Below are 24,087 nucleotides of genomic sequence, written 5' to 3' on the forward strand. Positions count from 1 at the left end.
GCAATAAGTCTACCTTGTCAAATACCACAGTTTTCTGACGTTAGCAAAGTACTCCTGCTGATGTCATGCTAAGAGGGCTATATCCATTTTGTACAACTGCTTACCTGGACAGGTTTCTTGTCCTCCTCTCCTCTCCTGACAACAGTCAAGGGAATCTAATAAACCTCTTCCCTCCCTTGTACAATGATTTCCCAAGACAAAACAAGTTATTTTTTTGGTCTTTCTTAGAAGAAAATAATAAAAATACATATTAAGGTAACTAAAAGAAGGCACTTGGTCAACTAAGTACTTGCACAGATTTATGACAGCTGTGTTCATGCATACATGGCATGCATACGTGTGAAAGGACATCAAAACAGCAGATCTCAACCTACCTTTTCAGGAAACAATGGTGAAAGATTTTATATGAAATGGTGAAACATTTTATAACCTGAGCAGTAATATTTACTGACTGTTGATAGTTACCTTAATAACACTGAACCTCCATATTCTTCAGTGGAATAAAAAGAGCTTGTTCGGTAGCATCCACAATGGTTTCCAAATTACACGAAATAGAAATCCTTGACCATACAAGCTTACTAAGATTTTTACCAGACATGCACATAATTAAAAGCCAACCATCACTGAAAACCAGAGGGGGGAGTGGAGGAGGAGGTGGGGGAAGAAAATAAAGAAACCACAATCCATTATGAAGGCACAGAGAACAAAGTGATGCCATCATCTCCTGCTCCCCAAACAAGCCAAGGTGGCTAAAAATATCCTACATGAAGAAGCTATGGGGCAAGCTACATTTCATGGTTGCTTTCCTGAGAGCACCATCATCAATGACAGTGTAGATAAAGCACTGTTTCATTAGTATGGGTAGAGCCTTATCTCCATATACCTTGCTATCAGTGGATCAAACAGAGGAATATAAAAGTGATAATTTCTACTTCAAAAAGCCTTTAATTTCCAACATTTCAAAGTATTTAAATCAAAGTAAACTGGTGATGAAAACTTGGTTACATATATCATTCTCTAGAAGTTTGTTTCTTCATGTCAGAGTGATGCTATAATATATTCAAAGCTTGTAAATTTTTCCACATTAAAAATCCCTTGTTTTTGCAAGGCTTATACTTCCATTCTGTTTATTATTCCTACACTTCTGTCTTTTGGTTGGCTGTTTCAGTGGAAGACATAATTCAGCATACTTTGTTTTGGAAACAAGCATTTTTCAAATCTCAACCAGGAATTCAATATTCTTCTGCTGATTTAACAGATTCTCCACTAAGCTTTCAGAAGCTAAGTTGCCTCCCAAGGGTTTATGGAGATCTTTTGCAATGTTAACATAATAAGTCAAGTTGTTTTCTGGACACTGTACTTGTAAATACCTCATCATTAAAACCACACAACGGCCGATTCCTTTTTTGGGAAGGCATAAAAGCAGTACTACTCTTACTGTCATGAACATATTTTTCATATAAGATACAAAAAAATTCCCCTTTATTTAAGGTTTCTCTTGAAAAGCACAAGAGTGACTTCTAACAACATTTGCACAAAAAAGAAGTGTTTTTAGATTTGCCAAGTACAGAAAGGATAAGCACGACAAAAGTATCTGACTGGAAGCAAGGCTGAGATTTGAAACAAAGTAGTATCTGTCTAAGGGCTATAGTATGTAAACGGAAAACTAGACAAAGTAGAATGATCTTTTAAACTAAAAAACACTGGGAGACTAAACAAAACTCCAGTTTAAAATTGGTTAAATACCAACACTTTTACCTTCTAAGGAGAAGCTGCACTAAGAGACAGGAAGAGCATGATGATGTTAAACATGCTGTAAAGGATGTTTAAGGATTTGGGATGGTAGTATCTGCCAGAACTGACTTTAAGAGGCTTCTAACGTCATCTGTCAAGAAGACTCATAATACGAACTCACATCACAAGGCAGAAGGGGGAATCAAGACCAATTCACTGCACAATCCTGTCAAAGACAACACTCACCTGCTCAATCATGGAAAGGTTACCTCCTATGGCAGCCTATTCTTTCAGCCTCAAAAAGTGATTTACAACACCTCAAAAACAAGAGGGAGGTTTAAAGCAAAGTTTTCACCAGCTTTTCCTGAAAGATCAAACTAATGGCTAATAAGAAAAATTTTATTACACATTACATACAGATTTCTTATCTTTCAGAATACTTTTCCTATCTCATTGTTTAAGTTCCAGGGACAAAGTGGCTCCATATGTACCAATCTGCTTCCTCTAAGTTTGCACATGTGAGCGCTGCACCATTGCCAATATCTGCAATAAGAATTCTACATCCTTCCCTTCAGATGCCATCTGGAGATTTTCATCACAGGTCTTCAGAAAAGTGTTATATACAATTATACAATGTAACCCGAGATTGCAGAGACATATTAAAATGTATAGGTCAGAATATGATATTCCCCCAGTTTTACATTATGAAGCACCAGCTCACACAGGCAAATGCCAAGAGAACCTGTCAAAACAGTGAGAAACCTGAAAAAGCAATTAGAATAATTCTTTAACTCATTGCTCTTATATTACTGTTTAATAGCTCAAACTCTAGGATTAGCAAACCAGTCAGAAGAGAAGAGCCCCATTGTTTTTTTCCCCCAGTGTTGCTGGGAGGATCCAGGTTTAAAAACAAGCTTGGAAATGGCAAGAATCGTTACGGGAAAAGTCCTTAGGATTTATGTCTTGAGTCTGGGGTCACCAGAAGGACTGAGCATCTTCCACTAGAGGCCACTGCTGTACAGAGGGAGCCCGCAGTCGCCCTCTGCGCGGCACTGACCTGCTGTCAGGATGCACTCCCTCCAAAAAAGCCTACACCGCGTTACCGTAGAGCCGTGCTTAGTTATCCAGGAGACGCTAAAGGAACCGCTAAAAGGCCAGCTGAGACGAGTTATTTATTCTTCTGATACTTGCTTCTCGAGTTCACTGCTTGGGAGATAAACTACAAATAATACAGGAGGAGAAGCCCGGTGTAAGAGCCAGCACACTTGAAAGCATGAGCGAGGAAATCAAAAGACTGCTGAGAGCTCATGTTTGTTGGCCATATGGCAGCAGCATTAGCAACGATTTATTTTAGGAGAGGCAGTGAAAGGCTTGGCTCATGACCATTCTGAGTTAACCCCATGCCCATGGCTTTTTAACAAGACTGCATGCAGGGGATTTGTCTGGATTACATGGGTACTGAGTATGGAGCCACCACAGAGGTGATGGTAAAAACGCTCCATGCTTTAAAGGAGAGAGGAAAACAGTTGAATTAGATTCAGAAACTGGCAATGGAGATTCAGAAATGGAAATGGAGCCATGACATTCAGAAATGGAAAAAGGAGAAAGGGGAAATTATGGCTGATGTTCTTGGCATTGAAAGGTCTGTGAGAAACAAAATCTATGCTAATACCAAGCTTCTCTGCTTGCATTTGCTATCAAGCTAAACAGTTCCAGTACAGTTTATAGGCATGCCAAAAAAACAGCTGGGTGCATGTACTGCGTACTCATTCAGTTTATACGTGCTGGTGAGATTGAAGCCTTTGGCATATTCCAAAGCCCAGAAGAGTATTTTTATATTTGAACTTTCTGATTTTGTTTGCAACTACCAGCTGCATTTAGAGAGCTCCAAGGCAGCCTGCTCACACCATGAACATCATAGAGATGCAGCTCTCACCATGAAAAGATCATGACTCTTGATGTGACTGGAAAGATATGATCTGTTAAAGAACTACCATTTAAAATACACTGACTTAAAGAGGTCTTAAAAGCACTTTCACTGAGTGTGTAATCATAGAATAGTTTGAGTTTGAAGGGACCTCTAAAGGTCATCTAGTTCAACCCCCCTGCAATGAGCAGGGACATATTCAACTAGATCAAGTTGCTCAGAGCCCTGTTGAGCCTGACCTTGAATATTTCCAGGGATGGGGCATCCACCATCTCTCTCAGCAACCTGTTCCAGTATTTAACCACCCTCATAATAAAAAAAATTCTTCCTCCTATCTAATCTGCATTTCCTCTCTCTTAGTTTAAAAATCATTACCCCCCGTCCTATGGCAACAGGCCCTACCAAAAAGTTAGCTCCCACCTTTCTTATAAGCCTCCTTCAAGTACCAAAATGCCACAATGCAGGCACTTTTTCAGAAGATCTTCCTAATTGTTCAAAACAACACAGGTTGCACAGTTTATTATTCTATTAATACAAACACTACACTGGTGACCACAAAAGAACTTGACTGATCAGGCTGCACATGCACTGCAAACTTCACAGTATTAGTATGGCCCAACTTTGCTGTAGCCAATAAAACAGTATTTGTATTAACAGGATAAGTTTGATTCCTTCATACTGCCCTGATCTGTGTATCATTTTAACTGTAAATTCTCCAGAGCAGTCACAAACTCTGTACAGCAGTAAAACAGCTTTAGTTCATGTCAAAGGTTTCTGCAATATGGTGACACAAAGATGTTACAAAAGGACATAGTAATAAAATCAGCTAAAATGGCTGTTCACCCATGCTGTTCACCCATGCACAGCCATGTCAGCATTAGAATTCTTTGACTAGTCATCTTTTGCCTCAAACAGCAGGCTTCATTATATGAACAGAGAGACTTTGAAATAAGATACATGTGTAAAGGAGACCAGCATGAATAAACATTTTAAGGAGACAGTAAAAGTAGTATTAAAATCAATTGATTTAAACTGAGCCAATGTTTATCAAGCTACAGGAAAAGCTTTTCTACAGCAAAATCTTTTTTTTAAGATCCTGAAAACTCAAGCTTTAAAGAGATAGATATTAGGCCAGTACAATGATACCGACACCACAGCCACAAAAAAAAAAGATGGGTTAACAGACCATCCTGTCTCAAATCTGGGCAATGCTAGCTCCTAAACCCAACATAACCCAAACATTAAGTAATAGTTACAAATACATAAAATGAGTAAATATTTACAGTGTCTCAGCTAGAGAATTCAGTAACCTAGTAAGGACTCATACTACGCATGAAAATAACACATCAAGTACTTACACTCCTTAAGAAGTGTAGATCTACAAATCCATAGGATAGAAGACTCCAAGCACTCCCTGTCAGTACAACTGGCCAACAGTGGGTCGAAGTCTTTAAACATACATGAATGAAGGGCTGCTTTATCAGTTGTAGTATCACTACCAGATACTGTACCACTGGCAGAGATTTCAATGAAGCTGTGGCTGAAACACTAGATGACTGACCTGCAGATGTCTGAAAACCATTTTTAAGTTAGCTCAGGCATTAGAGTATTTCAGCAGAATATGCTTCTACTACTAGAGAAGAATCTTCTGTAACCAATACCAGTAATCTGTGGAGGGACTGCAGCCACTGATAAACTAAAATCTTGGGCAAGATCTGGTTGCTCCCCAGAGTGGGAAGCAAAGCTTCAGCCATGAAGTACAAAGCTTAAACAAAAAACACAAAAAAATAATATCCTGAATTAGGTGGAAGTCAAACATCATCAGGAAGATCACGAGAAAAGGTGAAACACCTTTATTGGACTGCTTTGCTACTTCAGGGCTACAGGGTGACTGAATGTAGAGAATGGCACCTCAAAGATAATTGGCCAAGGCAGATGCCACGAAACCTATATATAGCCAATGGGTAGATTTGAAAGACTGTAACCAAACAACTACTCCAGAACTGCTGCGCTAGGGACATACAACAGGTTGCACGTGGCACAAACCATCCTACTTGACAAGATAAGAATGTCCCCTTGAGTCTTGCCTGCTTACCAATTAGCACATCCTTTAGAAGTGCAACACAAATATTCAAGACAATGAGCATCATTCAGCTCCAGAGGTTCGCAATACTTTGATGAACAGCTCATAATTTCCACAAAATCAGATCTGGGAGTACCTAATAGCTGTGGTCTGTTCAAAAAATGACGTTCCAGATTTATCCTTGCCAGCCCAGGCCTAGTAGGGCAGCTACTGCCATGCTGAATTGGCCTGTCAAAAACCATCAGAAGGAATCTCATTAGAGGACAAGTCAGCTTCCCTGACCACAGGTCGGAAATGCACACAGGCAAACAAGACATAGAATCATAGAATGGTTTGGTTTGGAAAGGACCTCAAAATCATCAGGTTCCAAACCCCTGCCATGGGCAGGGACACCTCACACTAGACCATGTCGCCCAAGGCTCTGTCCAACCTGGTCTTGAACACTGCCAGGGATGGAGCATTTACCACTTCTTTGGACAACCTGTTCCAGTGCCTCACCACCCTTACACTGAAGAACTTCTTCCTTATATCTAACCTGAACTTCCCCTGTTTAAGTGTAAACCCATTACCCCCTTGTCCTGTCACTACAGTCCCTGATGAATAGTCCATCCCCAGCATCCTTGTAGGCCCCCTTCAGACACTGGAAGGCTGCTATGAGGTCTCCACGTAGCCTTCTCTTCTCCAGGCTGAACAGCCCCAACTTTCTCAGCTGGTCTTCATGAGAGGTGCTCGAGCCCCCTGATCATTCTCATGGCCCTCGTCTGGACTTGCTCCAACAGCTGTGTCCTTCAAATTTGTGTCCAAAAAATAATTAAAAAAAATTTGTCCACATAAAAATTTTATATACACATAAATCAGCTACAGAGCAGCAGGAACTGATATCGTTAAGAAGTGTCAGTGCAATAAAGTAACTCTAGGATGCATCTTGCACAGACAATAAGTCTTGAAACATCCACTCTGCACTTTTCCCTATGGAAAGGTCCAACAGCCCCAGAAAATGTATTTGTGGAATGGAAAAAGAAGCTCCACAGGCCTATTATTCTCTGTGTAAAAATATAAAATGTCCCAAGATGCTGAAAATAGGCTGTTACTGTTGCATGAGATACCACTTTCACTTTCCATAAAATCCTTTAGGTTGGAAGAGCTGTCTTGGAATCAGCCAGTCCAATCTACCTGCACAAGCAGGGTCAGCTGGAGCAGGTATCCAGAACTGTGTCCAGCTGGGTATTGACTGAGTCCACAGACAAAGATGCCACATTTCCATGGGCTGCCTGTTCCAATGTTTGACTGCTCTCACAGTTTCAGTTTTCAGAAACTCCTTCCCTCTTGCATAAATCCTAAAATTATCAGGAAGTTATAATTCACTAGATGCAGACAACAGCTAAAATTACCCATATTAATTAAGCCCTACCTTGTACTTTTATCTGCCTCCCACAACAGAAGATGAAATGTCAAGTCAATCAGTTTGAGAGACTATTAATAATGAGCACTCTGCAACTTTTGGTCATCAACATGCTGCACATAATAGGTATCTAGCCTAAATGGCTTGAAGCTGCCGAGGTATTTTGCCACAAAAGGTGAAGGCCCAAGCTGACAAACCCCAGAATAATACACATCCACTTCTTATGTACCCTGGCAGCCAAAGAGTGAGTCAAACTTGCTAGGGCACTTTGCTCATTATACATAAAATGCTTGACTGAGTTTTACTAACAACTCAGCATGGCTTCAGTTATTTTAACCTGTGGCCAATCCCCACATGAATGTCCAAACTGCCTAGCCACAGAAATAACAAGCATAGCAATGCCAGGTTCAAAGTGTTTCATCTTTACATCTAAATCTAAGATAAATGTTATTCATGCCACACTGTGCAAATACAACTGCAAGGGCTCCACGCTAAAAATAGAAGTGGTAGGAAAGTAAGAACTAGTAATGAGTAGTATTACTGCTACCTCTGCCCAAGTAAGAAAGACTAAAATGCTTTGCAGACCAATTAGCCTCACAAAAGGTATCAAAAGAGCTTGGCAAGAATAAGGTTCATTGTGGTGTTGCTGTGATTATTTTTTTAAAGCAAATAAAGCAACAAATTGAGGATATCCTTGAAGTAAAAGCAGCGATGTGTGGCAAGAGAATTTAGAATCGTGTTGTGAAATAAAAGAAAATCTGGAAGTGGAGCCAGCCAACATTCTCAGCAAATCAGACACTACATAAGTCGCATTGAGTATGTTATACTTGCAAGCATTTAAACTTGTCTTTGAGTGGAGTTATAGTTTAGATATTATAAGGACCAAAGCTGCCTCTCCCCTCCAAGACTCTTGCAGACATTTCTGTTTAACAGTCATCACTGGCTCAGACTTTTTTTGGTCAGAAAACAGAAATGAGCTTGAATGTATTATATAATTAGACAGGTTGTAAGAAGTAATAATACTTTGTCTGGGATAGCAAGAAAAAGTAGTTGTTGCCAGGACCATTTAGCTAGCAAGCTACCTAACACCACTGAACTTTTACTTATAGATGCAAACTGACTACTTGGCAAGTTCTCAGAAAAGGAATCTACCTCCCTGAAGCTACAGCAAACAGTAAGTTTAACAGCAACTACTCCTTCAGAAAAACCCTTTAATAATCCATACTGTTCTTACTGCTAAGTGAGAACTACAATAACAGTCCTTGGGTGGTAGAGCACAATAAATGGTGCCAATTACACCTGAAATCCTCAAGAATTCTATTGTCACTTTTTCAAGCTCTCCCTCAACAGATGAGTGGAACTGAACTTGCAGAAAGATAAGCTCTGGAAAAATCCAATACACGATCTTACTTTGAAATGTACCCTTCAAAGAAAATTTAACAGACATAAGAAGCAGAAGCTTTTCTCTGAACAATGACAGGGAAGTATATAATTCCCATAAACAATATATATTTCTTATTTTCTACTAGTCTGGATATAAAGCCTCTAAGTCACCCATTGCTACCAGAAAGCTGCAGCTTTGCCAGGGCCATCTAATTTATCACAACCAGATGGTGTGCTGTCAATAAAGGAGGGGCTGCTATCATTCCAGGGCAGAATAATTACCTTCCCTTTGAACCAAGGTCAATGTTTTCAATAAAAACACAAAGCTGTTTAATGCAACTTGCAGTCTGTCAGACTCACACTGTGCAGCTCCAGGATTCATTAGACTCACAGAAGAGAAGGAGAACATTTGTTAAAAACATAGCACAAGTCTATCAAAGAGGACATCGATGATAGACAATTAAAAAATGAGATACTTTGATTCTTCTTTAAAAGCATTTTTCATAGACTTTTTGCATTACAAGTTTTACAGGGAAAGTTAACTGTACTGCATTAAAATGCTACCTATGTCCTAGGCTAAGTAATTATGGTAGATATTCACTGTTCTGGTATGCACCTCTTCTGGCTCTACATTTCTGCATCTCCAAAGCAGAAGTAGCAACATTTATTCTGTAAGACTAATAGGTAAGAGTTGTGAAGGGCAGAAAATTAAAGGTTAGCTAGTAAACAAAGCTAAAGAACTAAAAGATGTTTCTTCCTAACCAAAACACCATTAAGCTGACATTCTCTGACATCTGGACATACACCCCAATTATACTGGAGTAATTCAGAGAAGCGGACCTTACAGTGTAATTAAACAAGTTACAGTACAACCAACCAAATGCTACCTTCTCTTTGAGCAATGCAAGAGACTGGATGAATTTCATTACATACAAAATTCTCCCCATGAGCTTCAAACTCTCCCAAATAAAAACAAGCAGTAATTATGTGAACACTCAAAGCATTTTCTGAGTCTGCTCCCAAGCCAAATTTTGACTTTCAACTTCCCCTTCTTTCAACAGTATGTATTTAATGAAGTGTTTAAGAAACACATCCTTTTTTCACAACAGTGGAATATTTTGTTCGTCTTGAAAAGCTAGAGTAACTATGAAGCCTGGGAAGTTAAAGGTGAGCTGAAAACCCAAGTGTGACTATTTCCAGGAATTACATGTAACAAAATAGAATGGAAATGTTCACCTAGTTTTAGTACCAGGATGGTAACAAATGTTATTAAAAGATGGCTTAGCCCAGCTTACTCTTGACTGACCCTCTAACTAGGAGCAAATCAGCACATTCTTTTCTTTGTGCAGCAGTGACTCAAAGGATGCTCTTCAGATTCTATTCAATTTTACATGTGATATAAAGCCTTAGAAGAAAAAGATATTTGAGCAAAGCATAACAGAAGAGGAAAAAAAACCCACAGCAATTGGACAGCATTTAAGATTTTGCACAAATCTCCACTAATGTATAATTCCGCTCATTATATCCAGGAGCTGCAGTTAGTACCCTGATGGCTTACCACTCAGAAGACCACAATCAATAATAAAAAGGGTGAAAGATGAAGGACAAGATCTCTCAGTCCCTGTAAGAAACACAGTTAAGTGCACGAACATGAACAAAAAGCTTCACAGGGAAAGAATAAGTTGTCTCTTCTGGATGAACAAGCAAAGGTGGCTCTTACCCTTGGATACGGGGGTCCATTCCCACCAGAACTTTAGAAGTATTACTGGAAAAATATCTCTTTTTTTGTTTGTTCTTAGTGAGTACATGCTGGCAACATAACACAATGGAGACTTGCAAGTAAACTTCCACAGGGACAGACATAAAGACCTATTTTTACAAACACTTAAAACTCTTCCCAGTTTGAATATTTCTTGCACCTCTGCAATAGCTTTCAATGGAGATTTTCAGGCTTCTCCAACTCAGCTTCTGGGAAGCCAACTCAGGCTTCTCACACTGAGCGTGCAAAGGTACACACAAGAGAAAATTCAATGTTCTTTACAAGGTAGGGGCCTTTGTTTTCCAATGCATGCCAATTAGTCTCATCTTCATAATGAACTATTTCTACTGTTCCTGTTTTATACAATACTGTTCTCTCCAACTCAGCTGTATTATACAGAATATACGACAAAATCATCTTCTTTGATATCCCCAATAGCTATAAAGCATTAGTGTTGCCACTCCTATTAAAACTCTCTAATGAGAAAGTAGTGAAAACTGAATGCATATTGTATTGTCAGAAACCAGTTAATCCAATCAATCAAGCTACAGGCAACTGAAGCTATTTGTCCTTACATGAAGATAATACATTCAGAACTATCAATGTTAATGGATGCATGGTACTTGGAAAAATTAAGCCAAAGAATATAGACTTACACCACAGCTGATTATGTCAGCACTTACACCTGGGCTAGAAGAAGACTGTAGCACGTTCAGAACCTTCCTTTTTATCAACTTCCTTCTTTAGTAAGTGACTGAAGAAGCGATACCAGTTTCTAATTAACACTGTATCAAATCATGTAATACACTCTAAGGACAAACATGTCTTAACAGATTTGCTGTAGATTCTACTATCTGCCTTCTAGTTTGCATTTTAGATTTCTTGCTTAATTTGCATTTTCTAAAGCCAGCAACTGAATTAACTTATTAATTGAAACACCTTAGTCCCCTTTGCCTCTCGGATAGATTGGTATTTAAACTGAGATGTAATTAAATGAAACAAAGGGCAGGGAAAAACCCCCAAACTATAAAACCCATGCAAGGCATGAACTTCCATACAGTCCTGGGGAATACAGATTTTTAAAGTCTCCATGGTATGTAACATCATGGGTACACTACCTAGCATTTTAAAAAATATCAGGTGTTTTCAGCATTCTGATAAAAATACAGCAAATAGCTCGCCCTTGGAAATTTATCATTTCAAATCTCTCTCGTTTAAAGTATTGCTCAGTAGGAACAACATGGAACTCTTTGGTACATCCAGAATACAGGATTATTTGTAATTTAATATGGAAACATTTCAGCTGTCTTAATACCAGGGTAATTCCTATGCAAGTCTGGCATTTGAGACATGCCACATATTTGCCACAGAAGTGTGTGCATTTTTGTGCTGTTATGTGCGGTCCATCTGTCAATGCAATGCCTTTAACAGCACCCCCCCCACAAGTTCGCTCTCAGGCTGAAGAGATTCTTGGCCCCAGAGCTTTTTCATTGATCCATTTATTTGTTCTATAAGGTACTATACAGATTTCAGGAGTTCACAGCTAAAGGGATAGCAACAGCCTAATCTGGCTGTAAGTAAGCAAAACGTGTTTATATTTGTCAGCCTTTAAAAGAGATCTTAAGAACCACTAGGTTTGTAGCAGTAAGCTTCACAAGGTTTAACACTTGAGCTGCAGTGCTTTTTTTCTCCCTCTGATTTTAAAAGCTGCCCTTTCCCCTTGTATAGATAAGGAAGTGACACACAACAGGGATACAGAGCCATTAGCATCTCAGACTCCCTTTGTGATAATTAGAGGAAATGATTTTGCTAACCCCAAGCAGTCTTTGAAGTCTGCACAAGCAGTACATAGAGAAGATGGAAGGATTATTCAGCAAGACATACATCCCCTTAGGCGTGCCCTGCAGACAACTCTGCTGGACTGACTCTTCCCTCAAAACCTGAAGACAGGTTTACAAAAGACAGGGTTACAAAAAAATTTGTGGTTAGAGACAATGTCCAAGGACTGCTGTGAAACAGACTCTGCATATCAGCATTTTACTTATGCCTAACATACAAAAACTGTCATGAAGCAACTGTCATTGCTTTGCAGAAGTCTGAATTATTAATCAGTTAGCATTAGCAAAAAACAAAACCAAACCCAAACAAAAATCAAACAACCCAAAAAAACCAAGCCCCCCTCAAAACAACCCCAAAACCTATACAGCTCTTCTCTTTAGAAAGATGCCCACAATTCCCATTCATATTTACACAAGCATTTACACATCTTATGAGACAGCTCACAAACTAAAATGAATTGCTTATTGTTTATTGTCAGCAGCCCCCTGATTTTAGAGATACAGAAATACCAAATAGTAGATACACACTGCGTAAATAATCTATTTGAGTTAACCATGTAAAAAAGAACCACGTCCTCAAATATAATAGCAATTTTTAATTTATGCCAAGAACGCAGTTTCAAGAGATGGGACAGTGTAACACAGTCTCTTGCCATTTCTCTGCATACTCAAAATTTACTGTGCATTACAGAATTCTGCTTTTTCTAAGACAGAGAGAAGTCTTTAAAAAGACTGCTGGATGGTGATACCTTCGTGACTACCAGAATTACATTTAGCTGGTAATATGCTTTTAATTTTTTTTATCCAGTATTAACTACAATGGTATACCAGATTTAAGATGCTACAGAGATAGCAACTGACTCTAAAGTTCACGTAATGGAGAACAAAAAATCCCATGCTCTCCACTTGTGTTCAGTGTCACAGGAAATCCTCCTAAATAGAAGGATTTGATGTCTAACAAAAAAAAAGCCAAACCAATCAAAACCCCACCAAACCCCCCAGAAGAACCCACAGAGAAAACCCCAACAACAAACAAAACCAAAACAAATCATCACCTCCTGTGAATGGCTATCAGAAACATGCAAGCCCTTTCCACTTTAAGTAGAATTCAAGATAATGTCTGGTCTGGTAGAGCTGACAAAAAATTATCCATTAACTCTATTTTACCATTAAAAGAGAGCGAGAAAGCAAGAATGTGTCTCTGTACCTAAAAATCAGTAAGACTGACAGAATATAAAATTATTTCATATGCAAAGGATTGCATCGAAACAACTCCATTTTATGGTTACCTCCTCTGATATGTTTCGAGTCCTGTGCAAGAATGCTGAAGTGAGAGACTAGGCTGACAAGCCTCCAGAGATCTAGAAGGGCACCCTAACTCCAACTCACTAGCCACCACAGTATTTTTCCACACTCAACTTACGAAGAGGCTGAATTTCTACTGACAGCAACTTAAGTTCTCTCTAGAGTAACATAGCTAAATAGAATAGCAATACAGACAGGACCAAGTAACTGTCCTGTGAGAGAAACTAAGAATAAAAGCACACTATCTGCTCAACTTCACTCTGACACTAGCTGAAGGATGTGCTGAGGAACCGTAGCATTGCCTGCAACAAGTAATTCCTCCTCCCCATCCAGAAAGCATTTTCTGAAATATAATTTACACAAGCAATACTTTTTAATGATTATTTAGTTTCTATGTTCAGCTGTTCATCTTTGTTTATACCTTGTTCACTGTATCTGGTTACACTGCTGTCACATGGCTGAAAGTCACTGCATTCTCACAATTATGACTTACAGTCACCTTTATTTTGAAGTTGAACATAAAAAGCATTAGTTCAGATGAATCAGAATTTTAAAGAATGAGACCAGGAACATCTCTCCACAACAAAAAAAATTAAGTTTGGTTTGCCTGGGTACATTTATTATCTAATTCTGTATATTAATTATTGGGAGGATTTGTGGGACTGGTATTTACACTACTTACACATTAGCTCTTACAAATTGCTTATTATCACAAATGCACAGTCCTGATAATAACATTCAAAAATCATTGCAAACACAGCTGTTCATACCCTGGTTGACCGATACTCTTGTGCCTTGCAGAGAAGAAAGGGAAGAGAGATGTCTGCTGGTCAGACTATTTTCTTGAACTAGTTATAGTGCCTCTACCACAAAGAAGTCAAAAACATGAAAAAAAAAAATTATACAGTCTCAATAAAACTTAATTTGCCAATTTAATGGAGTTTTAGGGCAGAACATGTGTTTTAAAACCCCTATTTTCTTTTTATTATAGTACCTTGGACATTGGAACTTTAAAAGCACATCTTCACTCTTAAAATCTCAAGAATAAGAAAAAGCATCAGTGAAGAAGAGACAAAAGGAAACAGACACAAACCTTTGTAGAACACAAAAAGTTTGACAGACCTTTATGAAAGATCGAAGCCAAAGAGAAAAAACATCAGGAACACATATAAGCACCACTTTTCTTTACAAGCTAAAGAATGTGCAAGCTTTGACAAAGCATATTGCATAAAGGATGTTTATAATCTACTTCCATGGAGACAGTTCAGTAGCTTTAGAACATATCAACAAAGAGTGCAAACTATATTTTCCATCTGTTCTGTGCAGACTGTTTTTCTACAGTGAAAGCCAGTATCAAAGCTAACTGTTCTTTGGGATTTTAAACAGCAACATAAGATGGCAGAGAAACATTCTTTGCATTTGTAGCACAAGACATGATGACCAAGGACCTGGACTCTTCAAAAGTTTCAACTAGGAAGTGTAACAAACAATTTAGTACTTACCTAGTTTCAGCTAGCATTACTAACTGCCTTTCCTAATTGTAAAACATCATACAAATATAATACACCTTACAGAACCAGACAGATTATCACCTTCAGCTGAACATGTGCCATAAGAACAGCAAATAAGCCCACTTCACATTTTAAGACAGCTATAGCCAAAAATAAAGGATAGAGTCAGTATAAAACATGAATTCAGCTTTAGCTCAAGCATGAGAAGAATAAAAATGCCAACACTGTAAAGAACTCCTTCTACCTCCAAAGTTCATTTACTATGGAAGCAAAAAAATCACTCCTGAAGCTGTCCAAAATCAAAAAGGAATAAACCAAATAACAAATAGCATCTATTGTACTGTGACATGTCATTAGCACAAGTTCTGCTGTGCTGCTGCTGTTAGACTGGAGTTGCCCCTACACTATATTGCATAGATGTTCTCCACATATATAGAACACTAGAAACAGTGTAGTAAGCCACCCTTCTTTCCCTATAACACCAAAAAGCTGTAGTGCACGCCAACTTTCCCAAGAAAAATCACAACACTCAAGTTTAAAAGGTTTGACCTACACAGAGGGCACTAAATAAAAAGGCACTTGAAACATAAGACATTATTATATAAAAACAAACGTGTATGGATTGTACAGCCCTCATGGCCACATGTTAGACTACCCTCAAATCTGAAGGGAAGTCACTGAATATTTTAGAACCTGTATTAGAAAAAATCACGCTATGAAAAGATCTTCCTGAAGCCCACCATGCAAGCCTTCAAACACGCCTTCAATCTCACTAAATACATCAAAACCAAAACTTAAACAATCTTACGTATGCCATCATACAGATCTAAGACCATCTTAGACTGCTTGACCATCAGTAGTTTCTCCCACCACTCCAATAAATATCAGTACAGCACATCTGTCAAAATGCCTGGATCCTACACACAGTGTTCTGCTTCCCAGAACACAGTGTAACTCCCCTGGGTTTACCAGCGTATCTACAGAGCTTCCATGAAGACACTGCCACAAAAATCCTTCACTTCACGATGAACTGTCAAAAGATTTCACCCTGAAGAACACTTGTAGGGGAATATTTTTCTATCTACATAGCACCTTTCAAAGATTTCCCTTGGTACTAGAATTTTTAAGTTAACCATATACCAAAAATCTATGGAATCAACAAAGATATTAGGGACAATGTCCACAATTAACAGGCTACAAGCTACTACCTACTTCCTGATGGAGAAAATACCATGACAAAAAAAATGGCTGTATAGTAGGTAGGCTATGTAGTTAGCTACTCCAAACCAAGCTACTTTCTCACAAAACACGGTGAAGGAAGCAGTTACAAGTATCGGGTATTATAAAAATTAAAAAAAAATAAAATCTAATAAAAATGAGTGCATACAAAGCAGGCCGTAGCAAAAGCTTCAGGGTGTGGAAAGATGAAGAGTCTGATGGCCATACCTGTGTCACCAAATGCCCTGTGTTAACAGATCAGCAGTAAAATAATTATTTTCCAAGTTTTTTTCCACTTTTATTTAAGTTAAGGTATTTTTCATACTAGATGCAGTACTCTGGAAAAAAAACACTCCTGTGGTTTGAATTAAAATCACTAAATGTTAACTCCAGATGTTCCAATAACCTCAGGACTGTGGAAATGAATACTACTTCAGTCCAAGTAAGCAAAGGCACAAAAAAGTAAAATTTTCCATAGGGAATACACTACCTAAACGTACAACAGTGCCACTACAGGGGTATTATTTATCATCTTTAACCAGTTTTCCATGCCTGAGTTACAAAAAATCTCTTACATAAAGTTTTAACTAAGGCAAGGATTACTAATAACTAATGCTTAAGGATGATTTTTAATTACACTGGAGTATATTCATTGCAAAGGCATTCAAAACCAATTTCTAAACTTTAAAAATGCTAGTCTTTATTTGCAGCTTGTTTTATTGTTTGGGTGTTTCTGGTTGGGTTTGTTTGGTTGGGGTTTTTAATAAATATTTCAGTTACCCACTGTAATAGCCTGGAATTTGTCTGGAAATTCACTGGAAAATTTATTTTTAAGCAGAAGAGAGACAGACTACAATGTGCAGGGTCTGCAGCTTCCTATGTATGTTGATATATATATGAAAAAGTACTTCTTACCTATACATTTCTTTCCCCTAATCTACCTCTCAGCAGCTGCTGATCTATCTGCTTCCCCTCTTAGATCCATTCCTCACAATGCCTCTGTTGATGCTGGGACAGAAATCACTTGTTCATCAGCTTCTGAACTTTTCAAGACCTACAGGACATAAACTGCAAAAGTTGCTTTATCTGAAAGAGCTGGCCACCATTCAACACATTAACTGCTATTCCAGACTCACCTATGTGAAGCTTCTAGGAGATAATTACAACTTTACACTAGGAAGAACTTGCATATGTAACTGAAGTAGCTCACCTATCCAGTTACAAATTCAACCCAAACTGTCCCTTTTGCAAATCATTTCAGTACCTCCCATCTTTCAAACTTGCTTTTTTACCTCTGTAATCAGTATAACCATTATTGATACTAGGGGAATCTCAGGTGGCTCTGTTGAGCCAAGACTTGGTAATACTTGAGAAAATGGAAAAAACCCCAACAACAAACAAACAATAACAAAACCCCAAACCAATCACACACACAACCCCCCAAGCCTAAAACCCTCACCAAAAGACCCAAGAAAAGATGCAGTGACAATGCAAAATGAGCTACTCAAAGACTTTTTGTTTTGTGTAACAGTGTAGGAGCAAGGTGGATAGTAATGCATTCCCTGTACCAAGCAGCCACCAAGGGCTGTTTTCTTTGCCAGGGTTTAACAGCTATAGATATACAATACTGAACATAGTTTTGACTTCAAAAACCTCCTTAACAATTCTATCCATGGAAACACCTCTAGCTACATATGCATCAGAGCAGAAATCTTTATAAATTAGAGATGATCCAAGACATAGCTTAGACAGCTATCTTTGACAACTGTAGGAAACACTTCACAAAATGAAACTTGGAAAGCAATTTTTCCCATCTTACATTCTCAAATACAAGAATGGTCTTCAGGGAAATACTCATAGTTAAGCATAGTTTCTGTGGTTTTACAGAAAGGATATTATTTTTCAAGAGTATTAACATTTAGTCTGTTAGTGTATTTATCCTACCATTAGGCACATCTCTTAGGAAAACGTGCTGCAATTTATAGACTGGACAAGACATCCAAGGTATTCAACTTTGAATCAGTTATTCAGTATCTCTGCTAACTACTAGTTTCTACTACTAATACTAGTTTCCCTCTGGATCCCTTGTTAGCTGGTCATAAAAATATAGATTTGACTGCACTGTTTTTCAGATTTCACATCAAACCAGTACAGAAGCATGAGATTATACAACATCCACAGGTCTTAATCTGTTCTGAAATTCAAAGTCAGTTCAGTCAGAGGGATTTGTATGTCACAGAAATTACAGGCAGCAAGGTAGCCATAAGAAACACTACAGATGAACTGCAAATGACTAGCAACAATCTTCTCCCTCATCCCCTAGAGCTGCATCCAGCCACTCACTGCTTTCTCAACTATAAAATCAGACGAGAAATGTGTAAGTGCAAGAAGCAGTATTCAGCAAAAGTCATTTGACACTCCATGTCAACACCTTGAAAGGTTATAACAGCATCATTCCTGGAGAAGTTAGACTAATGGTCAAGTTCTAGCAGAGCAAGGCTTGGTATTTCAGTGAAAGAGATATACCAGACAGCTATGAAGTATCCACCTTTGGTTACAAATAGCCAGTGATCAGCTTGGTCTAGAATGAGACAAACAGAGCTAGGTGATCCATTCTCTTACCTGGAGAGTGAGCAAGGCTGAGGGGGTGGGGTGTGTTTGACCATCCTACTCTTTGGCAAACTTCTCTGGGAGGCGGCAGTCAAACACTGGCGTACCATCTTCTGGCAAAACGTAACAGAAATCAACTCCATAAAGAAACAATGCCAGGAGCACTATGAAACAGGCTCCATGAGCCCAAGATAACATCCAACAGAGAAGTAAGCTTTCACCAGTTACTGACACTGTAAGGTACTATGAGAAGTATTTCATCTTTGCATTAGCACTTACTCTGAAAATTCAGACAAAAACCTGGCAGACAGACTACTTTCAACTAACAGTCTCTTGGTAGGAAGATCCCACCAAGAACAAACATAATATTCCTAAATATCTACTTTTCCTCAGAGGTACTAAATGGGACATTATGGAATGCAGCACAGTAGTTTCCAAATATCTTTTTGTCCCTCAACATGACTTTGAAAAACCTCCCAATATTGCTAGAGATTTTATCTACCTAACACAAGAAGCAGCGGGAGAGAAAGGATGCTACAAATGCGTATGTGCCCTTTACTAATGTGTCCTAAAATTAAGAATGTCCACTCTGGAGATGCTTGGTTTTCTTTGCTTTTTAAATAAGAAATTTATGTATGAAGCACCTGAATCTTTCACAGAACAGTCTTCATATATCTTCTTGTGCAGAACCTTGGCCCATTCACACAAGAGGTCCTGCATAACATCTCAAGTTTCTCCTTTAACAAAGATGCTTACAGATAAAAAGTTCATCTCAGGATATAAGCTATAGCCTGCAAATTTGCCACTGTCAGAGCTGCCCATATCTGCCTATGCATCTGTTACAGCAGCCATACTTGTCCTTCTCCAGTGTGCTCCCAGATTTACCCTAAAACTCTGCCATAATTTCAACAGGAAGGGTGTTGAGCTTTCCCATGTTAGTAAGTTGTATTTGGCAAGCAGTTCCTGGTAGCCTGCCACCTGGAACTGCAGTGAGGTGGAAGGGTAGGCTTTGTGCCTGAAAAGTCCCAAACCCTGGAGGCCTTGTCTCTGCTGTGATTTTTACAGACTTGTTTTTCCTGCACAGCTCTATTTTCCAAGAATCCTGGCAAGATCAAAGCTGTGCATATGAAAGCCACAATTGCCTCTACAATGCCAGGTCCTGAACAAAATATTACTTGTCAGGAATACAGCAATAACCCTAGAAAAGACAGGCTATTTTCAGTAAAGATGGAATGTACTACACATTCTGCTTCCAGCTCCTGGTACCATTCTTCTTAAGAGTACCACATCTGTTTGCACAGAGTACTTAGCTCTGGAGGTGCTAGCTGCAGGGCAAATGAGTTCTCCACTGCCAGTTGGGGCCTGAGTGTGGTGACATACTTGTACAACAGAATACTAAGCTGAGCAGTAGGAAGGCAAGCTTGAAAGTCTTAAGAAGCTTCAGAATTATTTGATTATTCCACCGTGGGGTTTAAGGGTTTTTTTTGTTTGTTTGATTTTAATCCCAGTGCCCATAGACAAACAGTTAAGAAATTTTAGAAGCTGCTAGCCAGCGTGAACATGAGAAGTATGCACACTCTGTAGCACATTTTCCCCCCATGCAGACAGCATTGTAACTAAAACTTTTCCCCTAAGCAACAACTCAGCAATACCCTGAGCATTAATAGAAGCTTACCAGTGGCAGCAAGAAGCTCTACAGGTTGATTTATCCTGGTTTTGACAAGCCAATTTGTCTTAAGCTAAACCCCACTGTTGAAGCTAGTCTGCAATAGAACCTGCACAACCTCGTTTAAAATCATCTCAAATCTCTTCGGTGGCCATATGCTCTCACAGCACACTAACTGGCATGCAGACAGCTTCCTCCTTCAAAAACCAAATCTGTATTATTTAAGGAAGTTTAGGAATTCTGAGACATCAGCAAACACCTGCACACTAGTAGGACTAAAGTGTAGATTATCAAGATTGTCCACATTTGGGAATTCATCAACTGCGCTGATGTGGAATGGCATGAGTTGACCCTGTGCCAACCACATTTTATATCAGAACCTTCTAAAGTAGACAAGGACAGCAGTTAAACTGGTCTGAGTCCCACATACCCAAATACACCTGCAGATAGTCCACAGAAAGGGCTTCAGTCACAGACTGTTGCTTGTTTCCAAAGAAGCCAGAAACATTAACATTGGGGTGTTGGTCGATGAAAAAATGAACATGAGCCAGCTTCAGTGTGCACTCGCAGCCCAGAAAGCCCAACCGTATCCTGGGCTGCATCAAGAGGAGCGTGACCAGCAGGTCGAAGGAGGTGATCCTGCCCCTCTACTCTGCTCTCATGAGACCTCACTTGGAGTATTGTGTGCAGTTCTGGTGTCCTCAACATAAAAAGGACATGGAACTGTTGGAACAAGTCCAGAGGAGGGCCACAAGGATGATCAGGGGACTGGAGCACCTCCCATATGGAGACAAGCTGAGAAGGTTGGGGCTGTTCAGCCTGGAGAAGAGAAGGCTGCGTGGAGACCTCATAGCTGCCTTCCAGTATCTGAAGGGGGCCTACAAAAATGCTGGGGAGGGACTATTCATCAGGGACTGCAGTGACAGGACAAGGGGTAATGGGTTCAAACTTAAACAGGGGAAGTTTAGATTGGATATAAGGAAGAAATTCTTTACTGTTAGGGTGGTGAGGCACTGGAATGGGTTGCCCACGGAGGTTGTGAATGCTCCATTTTTGGCGGTGTTCAAGGCCAGGTTGGATGAGGCCTTGGGTGACATGGTTTAGTGTGAGGTGTCCCTGCCCATGGCAGGGGGGTTGGAACTAGATGATCTGGATGTCCTTTCCAACCCTAACTATTCTATGATTCTATGATTCTATGAAATGCACTTCACAGAATGAATTTTTGCCACATCTGTGCACTGCAGATATTACTGTAATACTGTAACTCATTTTTCTATGTAGAAAATTGCTGTGGTTGCCAGGGCTGATGATAGGAAGAGGTGCTTATGTGGGTCATTCAGGTATTAAAAAAAAAAATAAATCTGTTTTAGTAAATCGCGTATCACACCAAGAACCAAGAACTCTTTATTTCACACTAACTCAAAGAGAGTGCATATCATCTCATTTGTGATTACTCCTGTTTAAATGTTTTATTTTAACATTCATACTGACTTAAAAGCATTTTGGTCACACTCTTTCTAATATCTATCAGTGAGCTGCTACCTGATATTTACTCCTTTCCATGTATGAGCAGCACACCAAGCAATCTATAGAAGTGGCATCTCAAGTTCTGTTGAGAGTAAAAAGTGAGTCACGTTTTAAACCAAATGTAGTGTAAGAAATTAAGAAAAATGAAATTACTTCAACAAAGCCACATTCCTAGCTGTATATAATGGAATCATAGAATAGTTAGGATTGGAAAGGACCTTAAGATCATCTAGTTCCAACCCCCCTGCCATGGGCAGGGATGCCTCACACTAAACCATGTCACCCAAGGCCTCATCCAACCTGGCCTTGAACACCGCCAAGGATGGAGCATTCACAACCTCCATGGGCAACCCATTCCAGTGCCTCACCACCCTCTCAGTAAAGAATTTCTTCCTTATATCCAATCTAAACTTCCCCTGTTTAAGTTTGAACCCGTTACCCCTTGTCCTGTCACTACAGTTCCTGATGAATAGTCCCTCCCCAGCATTTTTGTAGGCCCCCTTCAGATAATGGAAGTCTGCTATGAGGTCTCCACGCAGCCTTCTCTTCTCCAGGCTGAACTTCCCCGATTTTCTCAGCCTATCTTCACACGGGAGGTGCTCCACTATATATATATGTATCTGCTATGACAGATCAGTGTTCAGGCTATGAAGATACAAGATGACAGCTTGCACCTGAACAGAAACAGTAAGAACCGGAGTGTTACAAGAACAAAGCAGGTGTACAGTTATAAAGGTCTATAAGCTCTTGAACAAACACCACAATGTTGATTGAAGTCCAAAAGAAGAGGCACAAAAGAATTCTCACATCACAATGCACAAAGGGTACAGTTCTCCTAATGTCTGTAAACACTTCAAAGCACCAAGGGCTGAAAGATTTCTCTTACCCAGCCCAGGTTAAAGCAATTTTTCTGGAGGCTTGCCATGCTCTGTGGGAGGGAAGTAGGGGTGCAGCAACAAGCTGGATTTAAAAGATCCCCAGCTGGAAGCACAAATACAGAGAGTGATGTTTAAAACTGTTAGTCCCCTGGAGAGAAGCAGGAAACTCTCTTTATAACCCCCAGAGTATTTGTTTTTCCAACAGTTTCCCAGCTCAGCTTGAGATTCTCAAGGGCAGCAACAAAAAAAGTTTTCACTTCGCTCAAATTAGTTTTGACTGGTCGCCGGGTTCCCAAGGTGATAATTTAACACCTCATTAACAAGTGCATTATTGGAGGAAATTCAAATGAACCGATTTTAATGCTAATTGAATGTTTTCAACCTCAGCCTGCACAAGGAGTATTTATTTTCCCTTTTGAATACAACAGCAGCCGCAAAGCGCTTCCATTTGTGGATCTACTGCTAACAATGGCAAGGTACAAGCTTCATTTATAAATATACTATAAGCTACTTTATATTCAGTTCCAAGTATGTAATGTGGGCTATTCCTTCACCACTGCTTACACGTTAAACTTGCATATACTTCTGTCTCGGGAAAAAAGAGGAGAATTTTACAAAGTGTCCAATTTGAAGAAACCTATGATTAGGCAGCTAATTGAACTACTGAAGTGATATCTTCACTTGAGGGCCTAATTAACTACACGCAGGTTAAAGTACTAATTGCAGTCTTTTCTCCCCTACAATTTAAACAGACCAGGCTTAGTTTTGTCACCAGCATGCTTCCCCCTGTGCACATTAACAGTATGGCAATGGTTCTGTCTTCTCAACAGCTCAGGTTCAGTTCTCTGCCCACACAGGTGTATGCCCTGTGTATGCCCTGGCTACAATGGGTTTAACTACCTTTTCTGATTTAACTGACTGAAGTTTGTTGCATGCTGCAATAGCAAGATCAGAAAACCTAGCCCTTCACAACTGAGATGCTCAGATGAACAAAACCTGATCAAACTGTTGTGCAGCTAACTGACTAGCATTCAAAGGTTATTAATTTCCAATAGTTCAACAGCTGGGATGGCCTATGCAATTACCACCTCCATTGCTTGTGACATTTGAGTTACGTAGGATAATAATCTTCAATTTCTGTACAGTGTTCAAGACAATGTTCACCCAAAACTTAAGTGACATCATGATCAATGATGCTCATGACTTATTCTTTACATGCTATGTATGGTGCTGTGATTGGGTGTGG

The 24,087-nt window shown here is 39.3% G+C and overlaps 1 protein-coding gene across 5 annotated transcripts in view; it reads right to left on the bottom strand.

The window, feature by feature from the left end:
• Nucleotides 1-24,087, bottom strand: part of SPTLC2 (serine palmitoyltransferase long chain base subunit 2) — an 87,831-nt gene that overhangs the window by 19,115 nt on the left and 44,629 nt on the right. Inside the window, exon 10 of one of the 5 annotated variants that reach the window (XM_080617791.1) lies at nt 18,783-18,880. The exons of 3 other annotated variants lie outside the window; for them this stretch is intronic. In XM_080617791.1, the coding sequence (XP_080473917.1) occupies nt 18,828-18,880 (53 nt within the window). In that variant the 3' untranslated portion in view covers nt 18,783-18,827. Of the gene's footprint in view, nt 1-18,782; nt 18,884-24,087 lie in introns of all 5 variants that reach the window. One more of the 5 variants, XM_080617790.1, reaches the window with a different exon arrangement.

Source organism: Psittacula echo (assembly GCF_963264785.1).
Source record: "Psittacula echo genome assembly, chromosome: 5".
Taxonomy (NCBI): Eukaryota; Metazoa; Chordata; class Aves; order Psittaciformes; family Psittacidae; genus Psittacula; species Psittacula echo.